Raw genomic sequence first — 23,995 nt, 5'->3', positions numbered from 1 at the left:
TATACCTAGTATTATAAGGATACACATTGGAATTTTTCACCATGGATCTGGCCATGGTGACACAGCTAAATCTGCATGCATTACATGTGGATTTTGAAGCAGATTGTATTGTAGGGTTAAATGAGCAGTGAAAACCTGCAGCATCTTCACAACAGACCGAGGTTAGGGTCACACTTGCACTAGGCTCTGGACTGTTCGCTAAAACAGAGCCCATCCGCTAAACCAGAGATTTACCCACGGACCCCACAAGATTTAATGGGGTGGATGTTCGTCGGGTTTCCGCTAGATTTATACTGAAACTGGTAGAGACATGTCCTCCATGAAGGACTTTTCTACCATCAATCTGAATAAACTAGTACACTAAAATATAAGTTTTATTGAACCTGAAATAAAAGTGAAAATAAGGCATAAAATCTCAAAGTCCATACTGGCAGGACGAAAAAAAGTTGTTGGCCAGATAAATCAAATGTGTGATAGAGTGTTTGTGTGAATGATTGATTGATTGTGGGTAACCTTGCAAACTTAACCATACAAAGGTTCGTGAGAAACCAAGATAGTTTTTAAGGGGTTAATGCAACCAGAACATTTACATGCCCCTGGAGAACAAGGGCGTACTCAATCACACACAAGCTAGCTGGGAACAGTAAAAGACCAGTCAAGACCCTAGCTAACCACTAAACTGGAGGGCCTACTTTACACCCCCATAACTAAGTCTAGCCAGCAACAAACAAGCGTTCATACAATCATCGTAGTGACATGGACGTACAAATACACCAATAGTAGACCAGTCTGTGAGCCTGACGTGTTTCAACTGGATAAACCAGTTCATCAGAGGCAAAGAGACTAAACCAGGCTACAGTGATGGTCCATAGCCTGGAATGATGAGCGTGACGTGACCTACAGCCGGTCGGCTATGATTTTCAGCCTCGATTGCGCCGCGAAACACCGAGATTCATATATCCCTGGCCACACCCCTTACACTCACGTCATCGGAGGAGCGCCCAATCACAGCGCACACACCCCTCAGTGTCGCAATATCCACAGCCACCCACAATGGGCGTGTCGGCCTTGATGTAAAAGTGACGCCGGTGCGTCCTTAGAAACCTCAGGCTCCTAGTCGCGGTATAAACCCAATAAAGAATTAAAAGATAGATCGCTACTGCGAAACACACTGTGTAGTACATCTACCTGAAAATCCAAAACGCACTTAATCTTCTGTGTGGGGAAATTCCTAAAATTCTAAAAATTTACCAGAAAAACTAAAAAAATAGGTTTACAATAGTCTCAACACAGAGAATTGGGATTTGGCATACCTGAAATATATTGGAGATATCCCTCAAGTTAAAAATATAATGAAATTTAATAGCAGTTGGAAGGAAATTCTGCACCATTTTCTGGCTTAGCCACATTGCCGCCTGAATCACGGTTGGTCCGGTTCGCAGTATTGACGGGTGGAAGGAGTGCTGCTGAAAGTGGAAACTAAGGATCTTGGCAAAGATGGCTTCTAGGGTATCATTAGAGGGGAAACTTACTGCAAAAACTGTGAAATGTCTCTGAAAGGAAAGACACATGAAATCCATATTACTTCATATAATGGCGATCTGTATCCTAAGCTTTACATTCATTTCACTATTTTAGTTGACAAAGCTAAGTCTAAAGGTTTAGTTGTTACACTACTTGAAGTGTTCTGTTTTAGTCTCGGATCGGTCACAGCGGTCGTGTGAATGGATCCAGTTATAGTTATGGTGCGGTGCGTAGGCCACTAATACAACGCCAAGCACATAGCTGGCGAATGCTGTCAAGTGAATAAGCAATATGTCATACATATCAAATGTTACCTGCAGCCGTGGATTAATAGTAAAGCTCCCTGCAGTGGGATTCATACAAGCAACGTATTGGCAATTGTGAACTTCTTTAAGAGTCATTTTTTGCCGTTCATACCTGTAGTAACATATGGGGAAAACAGTAAAATTCATTATATATGAATATTAGGATGTTTTGTTTTTTTTTAGTATACTAAGGCTGGTCTTACACAACAGTAAGTTTAATCTGCAAATGGTCCAGAATTGTGGGTTCTCAATTGCGGACACATTGTATTCAGTGCGGACTCTTACTCCACCGGATATTTTATCCGTGGTGTGCCGTGCTGTGACCGGGGTCCGCACAGAACAGAGCAGGTCCGCAAAGTCGCAGACATCATGGCACGGCACGGACTGTCCCATAGAACTCTATGGGCGCGTGTGGTTGGACATGGACGTCTGCAGAATGACTTTTTGGAGTGAAATTTAGTGTTACTGATCAGCAATTTGCGAACTGCAAAACCCACTACAGTAGTGTAAGACCATGCTTAGTGTGAATATTGCATAAGCAGTACTCCAGCTTCAGCAAAAACAGAAAAAAAAGTTTTTTGTATAATTCAAAGTTAAACAATATATTCAGTATTAGTTCCTCCTGGTATAAGACGCCTGTTTGCTTATTAGTGTAATTCAAGGAGATAAACAACGTCCTGATCATGTGAATGTCACACAAGAGAATGGCTTTGTTACAGTACATGCCTCAGACCTGATAAGGATGAATGTACAATGGCCTTAGTGTGTAACCTTAGATAATACTACTTACAATACCCTGTATCTCAAACACTGGGATATACCAGATAAAAAGTCTACACTGAAAAATACAATTCTGTGCAAAAGATTTAGCAAGAGGGTTGCAGGTTGACTGGGCCTCTAAGTTCACAGGCCCCAAAACAGCCGCTCCAGCTGCTATGGCGGTAGTTACACCCCTGCCGCTGAAACTCTAATACCCAATATTACACATACAAATGAACAGTTTACCAGTGGCTATAATCCAGGTGCTGTCTGATGAGGGCATGAGGCTGGACCGTTCCATACTTGTCTACCTCCGGCATGTTCAAGTCATCAATGAAATACACCAACTTTTTGTTTCCAATAGGGCCATAGTTACGTCCTGCTTTCTTCTCCAAAGACTTCTCAAGAATCCCTGTAAAATACAGAGATTATAGTCAGATCAGATAGCTGTGACCCTTGAAGAAAAGGTCTGCATGCATAATAACTTGATGTATTTGTGAATGGAGTAATTTTAGAGTTGGATAAGATCAATATGAATAAAAATAGTCAAGTCAGAAAAAAAAAGCTGAGCTGCAATACCAAGCATAGCCACTATACAATGTATGGCGCTATGCTTGGTTAATAGTAAAAAGGCAATAGGAATGAATATCAATCTTGGACAACCCCTTTAAATCTATGACTATGCAAGCGATTTGGAGTTCTGTATCAGAAAAACACAGCTGGGAAAATTAAAATATCCCCGGTTCAAGTGAAACATATTAACTTATTAAAAGACAGGAAAATAATGAAAGAGAGCACCGTCACATAAGAATCATACTTTGCAGAGCAGATGATGTAGTATAATAGTTGAATGGGACTTTGGATATCATGTATTGGTCGGATAAACCAGCCAGTCTGTCATTGAGAAACACAGTCTTGCCCACGCCTGCGCTGCCCACCAGCATGACCGGCTTAGACTTCTTTATGAGCAGATCTGTGAAGTATCCAAGGCATGTGGTTTCAGAAGTGTGGACGAAAACTGCCTACAATGCAAAAAAAATTGGTTTATGTAATATAAAAGTATGCTGCATATAATATTGTTCCTATTGTCATTAGTTCGGGATTAGAGGGGGATGTCCAACTGTATAAAAGTAATAATACATTTTATTTATATAGCACCAACATATTCCGCAGCGCTGTACAATTTGTAGGGCTCAAGTACAGACAGAAAGATACATTACAAAGAAAGTCACTTCACACAATGGGACTGAGGGCCCTGCTCGCAAGAGCTTACAATCTATGAGGTAGAGGAGGTGACACAAGAAGTAGCAGGGGCGGTATTGCTTATGCAGAGGTCAGACACTTTTGTGATAGAGGTTACTGTCATTACACAAACATAAAACTTTATGAGCCGTCACTAGTGGTGTCCTGTAACATGTGGATGGAGCTTGGACCTATAAAGTTAGCCTGAAATGGCATGATATCATGTGGGGAAATGTGGGAGCGGGGACAGAGGAGGCTTAAGGGTTTACGTTAGACATTGTGAAAGGCTTGTCTGAAAAGATGTGTCTTTAGTTTGCGCTTGAAGCTGTAGAAATTGGGAGTTAATCTGATTGTCCGGGGTAGAGCATTCCAGAGAAGTGGTGCAGCTCGGGAGAAGTCTTGTATACGAGCGTGGGAGGTTCTGATAATAGAGGATGTAAGTGTTACGTCATTGAGTGAAGGGAGAGTACAGGTTGGGCGGTAGACAGAGATGAGGGAGGAAATATAGGGAGGTGCCGCATTATGGAGAGCCTTGTGGATGAGGGTGATAGGTTTATTTTTTATTCTATAATGAATAGGCAAAAGGTATATAATAAAAAAGCAACCACTATTTATCCATTACATTCTCCACCACTCTAGAGCGGTCACTACAACAGGCCCTGCAGTAACAGTAAGATGACAATGCAATGTACCTGTAGAGGGGTCTCAGGGTCCATATCAAACTTTGGAACTTTTTCACTCCAAGGGAGGAACTTCCTGGCTTTGCTATCCAAATAATAATCAAAAACTGTTCCTTGTCCTGGAAATTTCACGGCTTTCACTTCTTTGATCCACCATTGACTGAATTCAGCTCTGTAGTCTATTAACTGAAATAAAACCCAGACACACAATAAAAAATAAAAATTAACAAAACTCTCATGCAGCCAACCAAGCATGCTGCTCTATACTGACAAGAACTAGAGTCAAAGGATAGGTTTATCAGGGAAAATTGTACAAATGAAAGGAGGCTGTAGGAACCTGAACAAGCTCTTGCCTGGATGCAACATGAGATAGTGTGGAGCATGGAGATATATTGGTTCTGTATGGTACAGCTGGGTGTGTAGATCCTGCATACTCAGAAGTTGCCAAATCTGGTGTCCTTGCTGGTCCCATAAATGCTCAATAGGTGATAAGTTTGGTGACCTGGCAGCTAAGAATGTGTTACAATCTGGTAAAGTGATTCCTGGAAAACTCTTGCTGTGCACGGGTGAGCATTATCCCGTTGAAAGCATTACTAGGTGTGAGAGTCTGTTTTTTTTTTATGATGGCTCCCCAGATCATCACACCAGCAATTGGATCAGTTTGTCGCTCCATAGCAAAGTCAGGAAGCACTCACCACAAGGCCTCGATACTTGAATCTGACAATCGTCAGATCCCAAACTGAACCTGGATTAATTCCTAAAGATGATACAATTCCTGTTCCTGGCTGTCCATGTTTCTCATGCAGGACACCACTATAAACAAAGGTGAGGTGGCTGATTGTCAATGGCAAGACACGTAATGGGCAACTTGACACCAAATTTCCTTCTGTTAAATGACTGGAAATGGCCCGGGCAGAGACAAGGGTGTGTAATGAAGGTGCCTCCTGTGTCTTCAAGGTGGATAAGGAAACTATGGGAGCTGCTTGTGCTTATCGGCGACCCTCTCTACCGGTGGGCTGTCTGCTCTATCCCGAGCCTGTTTGCCATGTGTGTGCTCTCATGTAACCAAATGCCCCAACACCCCAAACAACTATGTGACAATGCCCTAGATGGTGGCAACTCATCAAAACGGCCATTCTGCTTCTCTCAGTCCAATAATGCGCCACTCTCAAACTTTATCAACAGGGCAAAATATCATTCAGCTCATCATAGAGACATGTCTAGAAGCCACTCACTCAGAGGTACACTACCCAAAGGTTGCCCCTGGGAGCCTTTGTATAGGGAAGCAGACAAACAATTTCACTCCCTCTTGTGGCAAGACCCAGTATCTAACTAACATGTGTAAGCGGGAAAGATGGGGGAGAGGGAGGGAGAAAAGAAACAGCCCACTGCCAGATGGAACAATGTAAGATTTCATATACATGAAAATGACCCGGAATACACTCACGATCCTTTGGTTTAGCAGTGGTGCACGGATATAGCCCTTCGGTCCAGGGCGCTCCTAGGCAGACAATGCTTGAAAAGTGAAATCCAGCATCCAGCGGCTTCTTTAAAAATCTTTTAGTTTATTGACATAATCCTTGTTTAAAAATATATAGCTGAGCTACTCAGCTATGAATAAGGAAGCAATTTCCGAAACGCATTAGCTGTCCTTCTATACAACTGAGGAGTATCACCTAGATGATTTGTACTATATATTTTTAAACAAGGATTATGTCAATAAACTAAAAGATTTTTAAAGAAGCCGCTGGATGCTGGATTTCACTTTTCAACCAGTGTCTAACTAGACCACACCTGTACTCATTTATAGATCTGCCTGAGACGTAACTTGCATCCTGAGTTTTGTAACAATCTGAAATTCAGCCTGAAATTTTATTCTTCTGGAGAAAACATTGTTGCGGCTACTATCTTTTGTCATGCTGTAAGGCCTTTTTCTAGGCTTGGGCATTGATTTATATGAGTAGCTACTTCCACTAGGTGGCGCTACAGAAACAGCTTTCTGCTGGAAAAGAGCTAATCTACATCCATTTAAGAAATGCAAAAAATCTATTACATTTACTGTGATTTTTTTTTTTTTTTATGTAGATTGTGAGCCCCACATAGAGCTCACAATGTACATTTTTCCCTATCAGTATGTCTTTTTTGGAAAATGGGATGGAAATCCATGCAAACACGGGGAGAACATACAAACTCCTTGCAGATGGTTTTTTGCCCTTGGCGGGATTTGAACAATAGGACTCCAGCGCTGCAAGGCTGCAGTGCTAACCACTGAGCCACCGTGTGGCCCCTACATTTACTGTGATTGTAAAGATTTAACCAATGAAAACAAATAGAACATAAATGCATTCATACATGTTAATCCATATACAAAATAATAAAGTAACATATCGGAACCTGCAGATGTTCCTTTAAAGAATCCTTTACAGAAATGTAATATATTGTACCTGTAACTGAGCATTTATCCAATACCACTTTAAGAGAAGCATTCAAAATAGCCATTGTGGTTTGGTCACCGCTCAATCCAGGGTATGAATTAAAGGGATTGCGAATGCTAACCGATTTAATACCACTGCTTTACACACATACTTCACACAAGTTCAACTTTGATACCCTGAAGATGAACAAAGATGGGAATATCAAGAAAGAAAATACACAAAAGGGCTAAGCAATTACTTGTGTGAAGGAGAAAAGATAGATAATAGAAGAAAATTACAGGGTGACAGGCAGAAATAAAGATCTCTCAGTGTATTATGTCATGTGCATGAATATTTCACCCTCACAACCTTTTTAATATGCTAAGCCTTCCAATGCACCGTTAAATATATCGCAAAGCAATTTTCTATCATTGAAAACGTATACAAATAAATAAATCATCAATCAAAGTGTCACAACAAACCTGGTCTTTGTGTAGAGCCCCTCCAAAAGCCCAGATACAGGCAAAGACAAAATATAACTCATACAGGTCTCTCGAGGAGTCGGGAGAAACATTGTCTGGAGTTAGTAGACAGTCGAGAAGGGAACACAGCGTCTGTCGTAAATGTATAGAAAACGGTACTAAGTTGTGTTCTATGCAGGCATATAATATTCAATTATTTCAAGTAGATTCTGAATAACATATTTATTGATCTGAGCAACGTGCAGAGTAATATTCCCTTACACAAGTCTGCAAATTAAATGAATTGTATCTATTAGAGGGCATCCATCTACTTGGGTCACTCTAAATGAGGCAGAATGGAGAACAACTCTAGAACAGTCTCCGTTCCAGCAATCTTAAGCTTGTATTATATGAAAAGCCACCATGTAATACTACATGTCCCCTGCAGTGGCCACTGTAGAGCAAAAGCCTGGGCCATGACGATCAGTTGATCAATCCAGAAGCGGCATTTTTAAAGGGATTGCCTTTGAGGCTCCTGCGTCAGTGTTATAGCCAGTATTCTACTTGAAAATATTTCGTTTTTAATAAAAGTTTATAATTGCTATAATTTAGGATCAACAAAGCAAATCTACTTACTTGAACCATGCTGTTCTCTGAAATGGGTGTTACAGTTTTAAGAAGACCAGTCCTGAACTGCTCCAGACATGGCGGCACATACTTGTCAAACAGGATGGTGAGATTTGCCTTTTCTGTTTGGCTACTTCTGGTCTCTATCCAGCTGGTCACATACCTGGCAGGAATGAAATATAAGACTTTGATACTACACTTAACAACACTGTCAATATAATAACTTGGTATTATACCAACTGCCTGTGAATTGGATGGAAATCATGAAGATGGTCCCATAGAGGTAAAACAAAGCAGCAGCGGACATGTGTGACCACTGCTCCATTCAAAAGGAGAGACACATTAATATGGGATACATGTGGTTCACGAGACAATCCCTTTAACAAACTGGTGCTGAGTACATACTCATCCATATGAGGCTTAGCAATTATTGTCGTCACGAAAAACCAATGCCGTGTGTTGGTATGTGAGCTTTAATATCTTTTATTTATATGGTTTTATACATGACTTACGGATTCCATCCCAGATCCTGAGGGTTGACGTAGAGAATTCCTGCTCTAGAGACAGTAGCTGGGGTTGCAGTTTTTAAATGATGGATTTCAAAAACTAGGCGCATTGTCGGGGTTAGCGGGATTCGCTCATTGCTTGCGAGTGTCAGGACCTTCATTAAAAAAAAAAAAAAACAAGAACAAAAGACATATTACATATAGATCCAGGGTTTTCACTTTGTCTGCTATGTTCTCTTACAATGTCTAGGTACGATTACCTTTTTTTTTGTCCCTTTATAACTTTATTTAATTTTATTAATCGATAAATGACTCGGATATAATGAAGGGTAAATATACGGAACAGACATGTTTATGTGATATACACGCACTCTATGTTATCAAGCTTATTTCACCTTGTTGTCATCCATTACAGTATTCAGCGATTCGATCCACATGGGATCTATGTCTCCATCCAACACGATCCACTTTGGTCCCTCATGAGTTATGTTTGCCTGTTCTCTCATAAGATTTGAGAAGAGACCTGAAAAAAAGATAGATCCATGCTGAGGACATTTGTATACAGTTTTAAGGTTTCAGGATGAGACCAGATAAAAAAATAAAACAATCCACCGCGGATATGTTTGGGGGTAGCAAAGACTGTGTGATATAAGTATATTATGTCTATTACCAACGTGTTAAGGATTCGATCTCCACAATTTGATTACATTGATATATTTAGCATTGTACCGTTGAGTTTAGGGTAGTAGAGGAATATACAATGTGTACGTGTTTCCCTGCTCATCCTATATACAGACATAACCCTGTAACCACTGGCAGAAGAGGTCTGTATACAGGCACACCTACAGATTTCTATACATATCTCCTTGTCATAGAGGTGAATCCAAAAAAGCCGCAGAGCAAAACCTGTAATGAGGCCCCATTTACCATGTGCTATCTATACTGGTGTTTTCCTTTATAGAAGCAAGTCCTTTGGTCACCCTCAGGCTCCAATTGCTACATATAGCTAAGCTCCTGCCCCCAGATGATAACACCCAATTGCCAATTAGTTCATACATTTTTAGGAGGAATAACAGAACTCATCATTGTCCTCGAAGAAGAAATGCTCCACCATTGACATTGTCTTGACATCATAAGTTTTGCTGGCACCCTAACAGTTACTAATGCTGGAGAGACATGGGGTGGAGGGATTTCCTTAGACTAAGGACTGTCAGTGTTTAACCATCAGACCCCAGTGATTGCGATCGCAGAGATAAATGGGTACAATGTAGTCCGATCCTGGACATTAGTAAGGGAGCTTAGCCTATAACAGAACCACACTACTACTTGTGACTACATTGGCACAACTGCTATGCCCATGGCACCCAGTTCATGCAGTTTTCTGTAGCATCCAGCATTCTTGAACAATCATTTCTGTTAGTTTCAGCACCCAATATGCCAATAAGACTCTAAAAGGGCAACTCAGTGGTTAGCACTGCAGCCTTGCAGCGCTGGAGTCCTGGGTTCGAATCCCGCCAAGGACAACATCTACAAGGAATTTGATCTCCCTGTGTTTGTGTGGGTTTCCTCTGGGTACTCCAGTTTCCTGCCACATTCCAAAGACATACTAATAGGGGATGTAGATTGTGAGCCCTATATAGGACAGAGACTAACAATGTTTGTAGAGTGCTGCGGAATATGATGGCGCTATACAAGTAAGCATAATAAATACTGTGAGGTGGGCAGGAACCACCCACTCGGAGGTAGTGACCCTAACTAGTATATTAGTTGCTGAAACTAACAAAAATTATTATTTGGGATGGTGCGGGCTTGAGAGAAAAATCCAATGGCACCTGAAACAGCAGAGTGGCGCCTACTGGGTGCAAAGAGTTGGCGTTGGTGGAGGTCATGCAAAATCCTCTTAAAGAGGAGTGTAACAACATGGGAAAGTCTAGATCAAGAATCGACCTTTGGCACTCCATCTGTTGTGAACCTACTCTTCCCATCATGCACACTTGTTCAGCTGCTCTCAGAACTCCCACAGAAGTGTCTGCAGCATGCTGGGAGTTGTAGTATCCCTACAGCCAAAGGTTACCGATCCCTGATCTAGATACTGTAACAGCACAACACTAAAACTGATTCTGATATAAAATTCTTATTTAATAAATTACTACTTTACTGTATGGTTATTACCATCTTTCCACTCTCGAGTGCTGGGGTGAATAAAACCAAAGAGTTCGTCAGTGGTGACCGCTTTGGGGTTCAAGTCATTCCACACAGGTTTTTGTTTGCGGTTTATATACGTCCGATTTAGCGTCTTTAATACCTGTAAATGTAAAAGTATATATTTATTTAGGTAGAAAAGAAAGCTTTAGCAATGGTTCATATTCGTGGTATATTTTCCTATGCATTCCATTAATTTCCGAGTAGTTTCCTGATATAAATCATTGGTAATTACGAAGACATTCGGAGTAGAATGAAAGCAATTAAGTTATACAGACGGTCGTGTAATTAGTTGTGATGAAAGAGAATAAGTGCAGAAGTATTGTATGTGTGCAAGAAAAGAAATTATACAAATAACTGTCACAAAGCCACATCTCCAATGAAGTCACAAATTGCAGGTTAGGATTTTTTCCACTTTTTTTTCAAGGTCAATTTATTTGAAATTAAAATAGCTAAAGGTATAAATTGTAATTGTTCGCTTATGCGGAAAACCTATGCGATTTTAATAACATTTACTTTTAAAACCATCAAAATGATAATTGTTTAACTACTTATAGCCTGAGGTCTAAAAGAAAACAAAATGTAGGAGATTCTCATGTAAAACATGAATGTACATAATCTGGCAGAATTTGACAAGCGAAGTAAAGCAGGTTTATTTTGCAGCACAAATAAGTCTTGTCGATTGTTCTCTCATCACCGTTTTTGGTTCTTTTGACTGGACCAACAAGTGGGCTGTTGAAAAATGAAAAAGTCTGAAAAGCTGCTTTTGTCCTTCTGGTTGGTTTAGTCTCGTACCTTGCTCTTTCCGGTTCCTGCATTTCCAACCACAAACACTGAGTGACGGACAGCTAGTAACTCCTCCAGTTGAACAACCTGCATGAAGACAGATTTCGCGCTTTACAACTACAGTATACATTAAACAGGACATATAGCTAAATACAATTTCTAAACATAATACAGATTTCTAAATTCATGTTAGGGCTCATTCACATCTGCGCCCGGTCTCCGTTCTGCAGGTTTCGGTTTCCTGCACAAAACTGAGCAGGAGACGGAAACCTGCACGACTCTTTCATACCCATTCATTTGAATGGGTTTGAAAGATGTCCGGCCGTGAGCGCCGGTGAGCGTTTTATGCTCTCTGCCGCAAAACTGTTTTTTTAAAAATCGGACACAGAGTCGGACATGCAGTACTCTGTGTCCGGTTTAAAAAAAAAACGGTTTCGCGGCGGAGAGCATAAAACGCTCACCGCCGCTCACGGCCGGACCCGCTCTGACAGCTTTCCATCTTCTGCATGCAGAAGACGAAAAGCTGAGAACGGAGACCCGAACGCTAGTGTGAACCTAGCGTTATAGGGTGAATTTATTTTTTATCAGTACACAAGATAAAATACCGTATAATCCCATTCTCATTTTGTTGTACTAGAATAAACAGATAAAAACAAATGCATTAGGGGCAACACGGTGGCTCAGTGGTTAGCACTGCAGCCTTGCAGTGCTGGAGTCCTGGGTTCAAATCTTGCCATGAACAACATCTGCAAGGAATTTGTATGTTCTCCCCTGTATGTGTGGACTTCCTCCCGTTCTACAAAGACATACTTAAATGAAAAAAAAACAAAAAAAAAACGTACGTTGTGATCCCCATATGGGGCTCTCAATATACATTTAAAGAAAAAAAACAAAAAAAACAAATGCATTGAGAAATAAGGGAAAGGACAAGTTCAATGGTAAGTCTAAACACATTAAGGCTGGCAAGATTTTGCATCATTTTAAAGAACACGCAATAAAAGGTAACCTTCATGTTCATGGCAGGTTGTCAGTACATATTTTAATGAAAGTAATTAAGAATAAATTGATCTTTGTTTTTACTTTGAGAATAAAGCTCTCTTCGGGCTGCAAGTGAAGCTCGAGCATGGACTGCTTAACCATCTGTTCAAAGTGAAGGTCCCTCTTCCTCGGAACATCCAGTGCAGGAAACAGGTCACTGATCAAGCCCATGAAAATTGGGACATCATCTGTTACTATCTTAGGTAAATTGAAGTCTCGTAAAGCTCGCATGAGTACCTAGAAGCGGGAATTAGGGGACACACATTAATCTGAGTATAGGCAAAATGCAATTCTTCATGAAAAATGATTGTTATAAACTTTGAGATGGAAATATTAGGGACCAGGGTATTATAAAGAATGATTGGTCTGCCTAGAAAAGTAAAATTAAATATTAGGATAAAATGGCTTGAGAAAAGAAATTCCTCCTAGGTGTAAAGACTAATTCATTTTCTTATTTTCATTAAAGATATACAAAAAAAACCCCAAACAAGTACAAGGTTCTGTTCACATCAGCACTATGGATTTTCACAGTTCTGCTCTATCAAAGCAAAACAATGAAATCACAAATCTCAGACACATCATAGAAATGAACAAGGGCCCAATGGACCCCACTGACCATAAGTAGTGTTGAGCGAGTACTATTCGATCGAATGCCTCGCCGCCATAGGAATGCGTGTAAGCGGCCGAACACCAAGGGGTTAAACGCATCGAATATTCAATACGCTTAACCCCTTGGTGTTCAGCCGCTTATACGCATTCCTATGGCGGCGAGGTATTCCATCGAACACTACTCGCTCAACACTAACCATAAGTAAATATAAAAAGTTTTGAATACCCAATGGGTCACTGTGACAACACAATTGGACACTGCGACACCACAATGGTGGTTTTATAACATCACAATGGTCTGTTATGATGTCAAATTGGGGTGTTGTGACATCACAATAGGTCATTCCATCCGTTAAAACACAGAGTTTGTTATATTAAAGTCACAGAGCCCATTGTGATGTCACAATACCACATTCTTGATGTCACAATGGGGCTCGGCATCATCCCAATGGACAGTTGTAATATTCCAATGGTGCCTTGCCACATTCAAAAGTGTGTTTCACCCATTACAAAACAGAAATAGTAACGTGGGTCGCAGAGCCTACTGTGATTTCAAAAGGACTGACCCATTGTGAGGTCACAATTACACAATGTAAAAATATTCTTATTCTTATGGTAGAGTTGGAAGGGACCTCAAGGGCCATCGGGTCCAACCCCCTGCGAGTGCAGGTTTTCCTAAATCATCCCAGCTATATGTTTATCCAGATTCCGCTTGAAGATTTCCATTGATGGAGCGCCCACCACCTCCCGTGGCAGCCTATTCCACTCTCTCACTACCCTCACTGTCAGAAAGTTTTTCCTAATGTCTAATCTGTATCTCTTTCCCTTTAGTTTCATCCCATTGCTTCTTGTACTTCCTTGTGCTAATGAGAATAGGGGAGATCCCTCTGCACTGTGACTACCTTTCAGATATTTGTAGACTGCTATTAAATCTCCCCTCAGCCTTCTCTTCTGCAAACTAAACAATCCCAGTTCTTTTAGCCGCTCCTCATAGGACATGGTTTGCAGACCTTCCACCATTTTGGTTGCTCTTCTTTGGACTTGCTCCAATATATCAATGTCTTTCTTGAATTGAGGCGCCCAGAACTGTACACAGTATTCCAGGTGTGGTCTGACCAGGGAAGAGTACAGCGGAATAATGACCTCTCTTGATCTAGATTCAATGCTTGTCTTAATACATCCCAGAATTTTATTAGCCTTTTTTGCAGCAGCACCGCACTGTTGGCTCATGTTGAATTTGTGATCTACTATTATGCCCAAGTCCTTTTCCCCTATGCTATCACTTAGTTCTATTCCTCCCATACTATATATGTTTTTTACATTTCTGTTACCCAGATGTAGAACTTTGCATTTGTCCCTGTTAAATACCATTTTGTTCGCCTCAGCCCATTGTTCCAGTGTGTCTAAGTCCTTTTGAATACACTCTCTCTCCTCTCTAGTGTTGGCTATTCCTCCTATCTTTGTATCATCTGCAAATTTTATGAGTTCCCCAATAATTCCGTCGTCCAGATCATTTATAAAGATATTAAAAAGTACTGGGCCCAGAACAGAGCCCTGCGGCACCCCGCTTTTGACTTTCTTCCAGTTCGATGTGTAGCCATTTAGTATTACTCGTTGTGCCCGATCATTAAGCCAGTTGTGAATCCACCTAACTGATTTTTTGTCAAAGCCATACTTAATCATTTTTTCAATAAGAAGGTTATGTGATACTTTATCAAATGCCTTACTGAAGTCAAGATATACTATGTCCACGGCATTCCCTTGGTCCAACCATTCAGTGATTTTGTTGTAGAAGGAAATCAGGTTAGTCTGACAAGATTTATTGGTCATAAAGCCGTGCTGGCTCTGGTTAATTAATGCCTTCCCATCCAGGTACCGAAGTAAATGTTCCTTGACAATTTGCTCAAAGATTTTTCCTGCTATCGAGGTCAGACTTACCGGCCTGTAATTTCCTGGATCGTCCCTTTTCCCCTTTTTGTAGATGGGGACAACATTTGCCCTTTTCAAATCTAAAGGGACCACTCCTGTTTCCCATGACTTACTGAAGATTATAGCAAGGGGTTCTGTTATTTCCTCTGCTATCTCTTTCAGGACTCTAGGGTGTAAATCATCTGGTCCTGGGGACTTGGTTTCCTGTAACTTGGCTAAGTGCTCTCTTACCAGACCTTAGCTTATAGTCAGCTTGGAGTCCTCCTTCCCCTCATCTCCATCACCATTAATGTCGATATTTCCATTAGTTTCTTGGGAGAAGACGGATACAAAATATGAATTTAGTAGCTCCACCTGCTGTTCCACCATGTTAACTGTTTCTCCTTTGTCATTCTTCAGGACTCTAATGGTCTCCTTCACTTTTCTTTTGCTTTTAACATATCCCCAAAATCCTTTTACCTTACTCTTTGCCTCTTTTACAAGCTTCAATTCGTGTTCAGCCTTAGCTCCTTTGATGCTTGTCTTGCAGAGTCTGCAGACTGCTGTGTACTCTTCCTTATGTATAGTTCCCATCTTCCACTTCTTGTATGTTTCCTTTTTCCTTTTTAGCAGGTTATGTAATTTTTTGGTCATCCAGCCTGATATTTTTAGGTGCTTCCCATTTTTCTTCCTTCTAGGTATTGTTAGTTCCTGTGCTTTAATGATTTCCCTACGGAAGATTTCCCACCCTTCATGTGCATTTTTGTGCTTAAGAATTTTGCACCATGGAATTCTGCTAACACTTGCCTTCAGACTCTTGAAGTCTGCCCTGCTAAAGTCGAGCCTTGAAGTCTGTGTCTTCTCAGGTCTTCTTCTTCTTGCAACCCCAAACTCAAGTATAGCATGATCGCTGAATCCCAGTGTCCCTGCTACCCGTAGTCCCTTAACCATGTGCTCTTTGTTGGTTAGGACTAGGTCCAAAATGGATGTTCCTCTCGTGTTTTCTTCTACTAGCTGGGCAATGAAGTTGTCTGCTAGAGAGGATAAAAATTTGATGGAGCCTTTACTCTTGGCTGTGTGGGTTTCCCAATGAATGTCAGGGTAATTGAAGTCTCCCATGATCACTATTTCATGTTTCTTTGAGAGCGTGGTCATTTGCTGTGAAAAAATCTCATCCATGTCTTCTGTCTGTCCTGGTGGTCTGTAATAAACGCCTAGTATGATGTCCTTATCATTGTTTTTCCCTTGAATTACTACCCAAATAATTTCCAGTAGATTATCATTCTGTAAAACTGTAATTTCTGTGGAGATGTGTTCTTTTTTAACATACAATGCAACTCCACCCCCTCTTTTATTAGTTCTATTCTTTTTGAATAAGTTGTATCCTTCCATCTGTATGTTCCAATCATGCATGTCGTTCCACCAGGTTTCTGTGATGCCGATGACATCATAGTTTTCCTTGCGTATCATCAGCTCTAGTTCTCCTTGTTTGTTTCCCATGCTTTGTGCGTTTGTGTAAAAACATTTCAGATTGTGCTCTGTTGTATCCTTTTTCGTAATTTCCTTCTGATATCATGTGATGTCATGATATCCAATTTTAAGGTTATAATATCCCATTCTGAGGTCACAATATCCCATTGGGATATTGTTACAATCACACATTGTGATATCACAATTACATACTCTAAGGACACAATGCCTGGGCAATTGATAATTACGAAACCAAAGCTGCACTTACAATACAGTTTATGCCAAATTTATCATTATCGAAAAGGTAAAACCTAGACGTTGGCATATGTAGAGGCTTGGGAATCCTATCAATCCGAAAATACAGTTTATAAACATGCCTTTAAGACATTACAGCCTTTGTATTCCTGCTTTAAGAACTGTTCTTATTTGTACAAGATGCCTGCAGTTAAGAAATAGGATTTGTGTCCTTTCCTTGCATGGCAGGTGTAAAAGTATCTATGAATTTTTATAACAATATTCAGGTCTAGGGATTACAAAGACCATTCCAAATCATAATTTCTTGTACACTGAATTGACTCAAGGTTGGTTTTTCAGCATGGTATGTTACATAGAATGGGAATATTATGAGGTTTATTGTAGGCTGGAGTATTCTTTGTTCCATTACCCACCCAAATTCCTTTCTTTATTTCTAAAGTTTTATTATTTTTGTTTTTATTGTGAGACTATGTTAGTAATTGTAGGCTATAGAGCTGTGTGTGTTATATGTCCAAGACCACAAATATGTCACAGCTTGGTCACACTCGATGCCCTAACATTGCATATAAAGCATCCTTTACGCCACTGCACTTCTGGCTGTCCAGTCTCCTTGGCTGTCGGTTTTATTGCCTGACTCTCTGGCAGCGGCTAACCTTTTTGAATGAAGGATCGGACAATTGGATTTCAACTGAAATTGGCTGGTTTGATCGACATGCATTTAATGGGGGTATTTACTGTGCTGGCTGCATCTGGATTTTGGCTTAAAATAGGGATTTTTTGCATTCTAGTTGCATCTACTTATAGACCATTTTTTAAACTAGCTATACAAGGGTGTGTGGTTGAGCTGAAAAGGGTGTGTTTCTTACGATGCAACAATGTGCGCCAAATTGGGCCAAACTCCTGACATAACATTCTATCTTAAACTAAGCCAACTAATAGGAAGTATACATTTTAATAGATAAAAATGCACCAGATTTATCTTCAAGTATCATATACTGAGAAATCTGGCACATTTTAAGACTAACTATCCTGCATTGTAACATGGGAAGAATATGCAAATCTGACTTCCATGATGTAATTAGGAAGCCAGTGCCTCAAGAATGCACACCAATAGAGGGCGCTCACTGAGAATGTGCAAATCTATCTTCCATGATGTAATTAGGAAGACAGAGTCTCAGTCTAACAAACCTATAGAGGGCGCTCCCTTTAACATAGCCTGCATTGTGTAATTTTTAGTAAATATGAGCTAATAGAAATGGCCAGCTTTGCTGTAATTTATCTATTCTTGACAAAGCATGAGCAAGGTTTTTGGAGGTCCTAGATCCTGTGTCTTCCAGGAAGCCAACCTTACTCATCCCTTAGAGCAGGGGTGCCCAATACGTCGATCACGATCTACTGGTAGATCGCAAAGGACGTATGGGGGTCGATCACGGGATGCAGGAATCCCTGGTGTCTGCTTCTTCACAGTGCAGGCTGAGAATCATCTCCGGACACTGGCAGGCGGGGCTGCAGCAACCCCGCCTGCCAGTGTCTGTAGACCCATACGTCCTTTGCGATCTACCAGTAGATCGTGATTGACGTATTGGGCAAACAGACACTGGAGATCCCCGGGCAGCCACAGAACGCCGCTGTCTTGCTCTAGCGATCCGCCCGGCCCCGCCCACATGCCAGGCCCCGCCCCACAGACACGCCCACCCCGCCTACAAGCCCGCCCGGTCCCATCCATAGGCCCACCCTTGCCCCGCCCACATGTCCGCCCTGGCCCCACCCCAGTAGATCTTTTGCCTTGGTCAGCTAAAAAGTAGCTCACACACTGAAAAAGTGTGAGCACCCCTGCCTTAGAGAGATAACAAATCCTCTTCTCTTCCAAACCATGAACCACAAAGGGAACACAATAACAGTCCATGATAGAACAGATCCAGCAGCTTGTACAGAGTTAGACACAGGTAGACAAGCAAGTTGACCTTCCCAAGAGCAGAGAAAAGCAGCTGCAGCATCTTGCATAAGAACTGCTGAAAAAAGAAATAACTGCAAAAAGTATTCTACATTATTGGTAGACTTTGCCTGTTTTAATAGAAATTTCTTTGAGAGAAATGTACCTGATCTTCTGGCCGGTTACTATCACCTCGTCTCAAGGAGCCTGCTACAACAAGGACAGACTTTACAGCTCTCAGGCCCCAGTCATAGTGATCCTGTAAATAAAAGAAAAAAATATATATATTCAGGAAAAATAAGCTCAGAATTTTCTCCATTTTCCAACCTTCTTGGCACTTTTTAGAAAACTGGATTGAGAATGGCAGAATCAAGGTGAGCCCGGCTGAAGTCAACTGAATCCAACAAAGTTACTATAACTCTCACCAGAAAGATGGCATGAGTTCTCAAATGTTCACCACTTCATGACTGGTGTTGATTTCAATGCTGGCTGACGAGAGTGTCCCTGAATTATTAGGATACTGGGGTTTCTTACTAATTCGGACGCATCCTGCGCCATCTGGGTACTTTTTTTTCCCATTGAATTTCATCAGGATTCCTTGTTTCTACCACAGGACAAGTTGCAGCCAAAGATCTCTGCTTATCCTCCCTCTCCACTAAAAAGCCACCTACATGCTCATCCAAAGAACAGCATGTGCACGGTGGAATCAGAAGGCATAGCTGTTGGCCTAACAAGTGTTTGTCCAACGGCTATCTATAGTTTTAGGGCACCTTTACCGTGGCATTCAGTTGAGATCAATGTAGCCCAATTCAGCCAACTAAGCCAAATTCAAATGAATTTGTCTGAACAAACTGAAGGGAGATTTATCAAGCAAAATGTGCCATAATTCTAGCATAATATACACCAAAAATGTCCAACATGCTGTGAGCCACTTTTATCAAGAGTTTGAGACTCTTTTACGACTTGTACGAAAATGGGTTCTGGTCTAGCAATAAAGGGGCATGGCCTAAGTAAGACGCAGCATGTCGAAAACGCGACAAATTTATGTAACCAAACTAATAACCGGTGTAATATTAAACTAAACAGTATCACAATACACCAAATGTATCAAACATTAGACACTTTGATAAAATTCATGCAGTTTAAGTCCGTGTTGTCTAAATTTTTTATGTCTAAAACACAGACACTATTAGTAAATCACTGAGTCTACCACTGGAGGTATACACCTGGAAAATACCTACAATAGAAGGTTATGTTGTACTTTGTCATTGTCCAGACATATACAGTACTGGTTAGAGATGAGCGAACACTGTTCGGATCAGTCTTTCCGAACAGCACGCTCCCATAGAAATGAATGGAAGCACCTGTGATGCCGGCCGGCCGCCGGCAAAGTGTACGTGCCAGGTGCTTCCATTCATTTCTATGGGAGCGTGCTGTTCGGAACGGCTGATCCGAACAGTGTTCGCTCATCTCTAATACTGGTGTATATTTTCACTGAATGTAAAAAAACAAACAAAAAAACCTAGGCAATACAATTTTTTTGGTGGCCTCTGTAAAGGAAAATGCATATCATGCATTTTACCACATATTAGAAAAAATGTATTCTAAACACCTCAACAATGTTCAAAGGGAGAGTCTGATGAATGAATAAATCTGACTTATTGGTCCACAGCTTTCCCAGTATAACCATACTCACAACATAGGGGTTGACATGGTATAATAAATGATAATAAAGGGCTACTGTAAAAAAACATATTTTCATACAGTTGAGAAGGGGGTTAGATATAGTAGGTGACTCATGGTAAGATTCTGTAATAGGAAAGAATACTGCATGTATAAGACTCTTTCTACATCCATGTCATGGTTCCAGTTATAATCAAAAATCACAACGTAGTTCCAATTCCATTGCAAGAAGGACACTTTAACAATGAAGCCTTCAATGCAGTGTGATAAATAGAATTGTAGGAGAAAAGGGAGTTAAATTCAAAGCTTAACTAGACTAAAGAAAAGAAACTTTGTCATATACTTCTTATACTATTTCTTCACTTATTTGCCTCCTTCTCTCCTGATCAAATTTTTACAATACAAGTCTATGGAGAAGAGAGAAGGAGGACATCTGCACCACAGAGAGACAGTTTCCTTTCACAACACAGCTCAATCAGCAATTACTATCTAGCTTTTTCCTTATTTAGTTCTATCCTCCACTCTCCATAGACTTCACTACATACTGACATTACTGTTGTACGGAGTAGGGAGCACAGTATGGATAAGAAGTAAAGACAGGAGTGGGTAAAGAGACTTTGCTATAGTGAAGTATATTGCGAAGTTTGTCTTTACCTGCACTATTGAGTTATGAAAACAAAGTACAATATTTTTTACATAAATTACATTAATCTGTATTATAAATATTAAACAAAATAATTATATGTACACCATGCAGCATGTATACCAGCATTTTATAGAGAATACTAAAATACTAATACTAGTACATAGATCACTCTGATACCGAGTCTTTCACAACACATGAAATAAAACTGTGATATTGTATTAAAAAACAAGCTATAATATTATAATTTATGACATTTTAATTAAATTCATTAAATTCAGAGCTAACATATATTGTTGAACAGGGGAATATAAGATGAAGAGCATTTGTCTTGTATCTAATACAGGCCAGTTATTTAATGCATTAGGTTATTAGATATGTACAAGATATAAAAAAGCACAACATGGAAAGAAGAAACCCGCCATACCCTTCAATAATATTTCAGGCTACGGCTCGGAATACTTTGTCTGTGCCTATAGGTCAGCAGGGACCTGTACAGTCACCTTTCAAGTCTCCTATTACTGACGGAAACTCATAGAAAAAATTCTAAAAATGAAAATTAAATCAGGTAATGATGTGGCCCAATTGCATCATAAATTGTTTATGACAATTTATGGAGCGAGAATTAAGCGAAGCAACAATATGTCTGATTTTATTGAGCAATTTAGGGCCTAATAAATGATTAGAGAATCCTCGCCGGAGAAACTGACACAGTCATTACCCGGGAATTAACCAGCGAAGTGGAGGAGTCTTTGTAAGAGGTTTTTGTTTTATTTTAAAATGTAACATTTTAATGCTTTTAAGCATTAAAATCATTGACATATAAGAGCCACCGGGGTAGTATACAAGAATACCGTACTAAAATAACACAAGCTCCATATAATAAGTATGTGTGCAAGTAATACCAAGGCTCTCTACATTTGTAGACAGTACAATTTTACACTCAATGATTTTTTTTCCTACTGCTCATTGCTGTAACCCCTTCGTGAAAAATGACTGTAAGTAGAACTTTAAAGTGTTTAGCTAAAAGTTGAAATACAGTTACGTTGCGATGATGGTACAGGGTTAGGAGCAGAGTGTGCCACACAGAGGATACCAGCTGGAGTTAGCTGATACCCTTCAGCAACTCCTGAAATCAGTACCAATGGGAGTCCTGGCTGTTTACTCCCCCTAGATGGTCTCCTAGACTGCAATATACAGACACCTATTAGGTTCTGCCAGTGGCGGAGTCTAGTAGGCGTCCTGTAAATATAACAGGCAGACATTATACACCACATAAGTAGTGCAGTGTATTATGTAAGTGATCAAACCATGGTATGCGGGACTAATAAGTCTTCTTTAAAAAAAATATTATAAATGTGAAAGTTTGTGTGTTTGGATGTTTGTGTGTTTGTTCCTCAATCACGCAAAAACGGCTGAACAGATTTGAATGAAATTCAGCACATGTAACCTCGATTAAAATATAGGCTACTTTTTATCCCGGTAAATGACATGGCTTCATGACTGTTATGAATTTATGTTCACATACTATATTACACTGCACCTGCAGCAGATTATCTCAGCCAGGGCTGTTACCTCTCAGTGTAAACACATGCTAACCTTCAGTGGTTTGTGTACACACATTTGCATATTATCTGATATGCTGACAAACTGAGATGGGCAAACACCTTTAATCCAAATTGGCAGTTTGTCAATTTTAAACATGCCGGGAAAAAGAAAATCGAACTTGTCGCAAACAACAAGAGCTTTGAAAGAAGCCAGAAGTCACAGACTTCTCCTCAAGCGGAGCTGATAGGGATCATCGACGCCAACAACACGCTCATTATATGGCGTTGCAGCGAGTTGCTGAGATGCCGGAACGATTACAGGCACGGTGCAAAGAACAACTTCAGTGCCAGACCAACTTAAGAGCTGCCGAAACGCCGGAGCAGGCGGATCATCAAAGCCAAGAGCACGCTCCTTATATGGTGTCCCAACGAGCTGCTGAGATGCCGCAACAATCACGGGCACAGCGCGAGGAACGCGTTCTGCGACAGGCAGAGCAGGTGGATCATCAACACCAACAACTTGTTCATTATATGGTGTTCCCAGCGAGCTTCTGAGATGCCGGAACAATCACAGGCACGGTGCGAGGAAAAAGTTCAGCAGCAGGAGAGCTTAAGAGCAGGCAAACCATCAACAGCAGTAATTTGCTGAATATAGGCAGATCATCCACTCCAACAATCCACAGAGGCTAGTGTAATACACTAGCCTCTGCGGGTTGTTGGAGTGGATGATCCACCTATACTCAGCAAATTGCTACCAAGCAATCAATCAACATTGTAACAGTTCATTATTCTCTTTCACGTAGAAAATTGGTATTGTCCTGTTCATAACAAGAATTTACTATAAATATAAGACATTGGTTATCCCACATGGTGAACAGCGTAATAAATACACTGCCAGAATTGCCTGTTTTTTGTTCAGCTCGTGACTCAAAAAACAATAAAAAAAGTAATCAAAAATTTTTATGCGCCACAAAACAGTTCCAAAAATTACTATAGTTTGATAAAAAACACCAGCTCTAACATAGTCCCATGTGAACTCAAATGACAGAGACCCGAACTGAACACTAGTGTGAACCTAGCGTGAGAGGCTAAAGCTGGCCATACGTATAAGATAGTAACCTGCAAATCGTTGGCAGACGTAGCTTATATTAGTAGTATTTTCTTTTAACCTTATTTGTATGGCCACCACAGACATCAGATTCTCTGTAGACTTCTCTAAATGTAAGTGGATCTGCCAAATATCTGCAGATAAATATCTTATGTGTATGTCCAGCTATAGCAGCAGGGACTCCAGCCAGTTGTCTTACAGACACACAGGACAGTGAAGGGGAAGGTCTGATCTCTAGGGATACAGAAGACGTCTTTATATATTTATCAGGATTAATTTGTAATAAACAGGATCA

At 40.5% G+C, this 23,995-nt stretch overlaps 1 protein-coding gene across 1 annotated transcript in view; it reads right to left on the bottom strand.

Moving 5' to 3' along the window:
* DNAH11 (dynein axonemal heavy chain 11) overlaps positions 1-23,995 on the bottom strand; it is a 180,764-nt gene that overhangs the window by 73,751 nt on the left and 83,018 nt on the right. Inside the window, exons 38-50 of the mRNA XM_075271484.1 lie at positions 18,886-18,978; positions 12,587-12,781; positions 11,516-11,593; positions 10,691-10,823; positions 8,914-9,041; positions 8,525-8,673; positions 8,022-8,175; positions 7,407-7,538; positions 4,523-4,696; positions 3,406-3,610; positions 2,835-3,000; positions 1,839-1,941; positions 1,314-1,553 (exon numbers count right to left, since the gene is read on the bottom strand). Of these exons, the coding sequence (XP_075127585.1) occupies positions 1,314-1,553; positions 1,839-1,941; positions 2,835-3,000; positions 3,406-3,610; positions 4,523-4,696; positions 7,407-7,538; positions 8,022-8,175; positions 8,525-8,673; positions 8,914-9,041; positions 10,691-10,823; positions 11,516-11,593; positions 12,587-12,781; positions 18,886-18,978 (1,950 nt within the window). The remainder of the gene's footprint in view (positions 1-1,313; positions 1,554-1,838; positions 1,942-2,834; positions 3,001-3,405; positions 3,611-4,522; positions 4,697-7,406; positions 7,539-8,021; positions 8,176-8,524; positions 8,674-8,913; positions 9,042-10,690; positions 10,824-11,515; positions 11,594-12,586; positions 12,782-18,885; positions 18,979-23,995) is intronic.

This window comes from Leptodactylus fuscus, chromosome 4 (genome assembly GCF_031893055.1).
Source record: "Leptodactylus fuscus isolate aLepFus1 chromosome 4, aLepFus1.hap2, whole genome shotgun sequence".
Taxonomy (NCBI): Eukaryota; Metazoa; Chordata; class Amphibia; order Anura; family Leptodactylidae; genus Leptodactylus; species Leptodactylus fuscus.
This window is presented reverse-complemented; position numbering and strand designations above follow the sequence as displayed.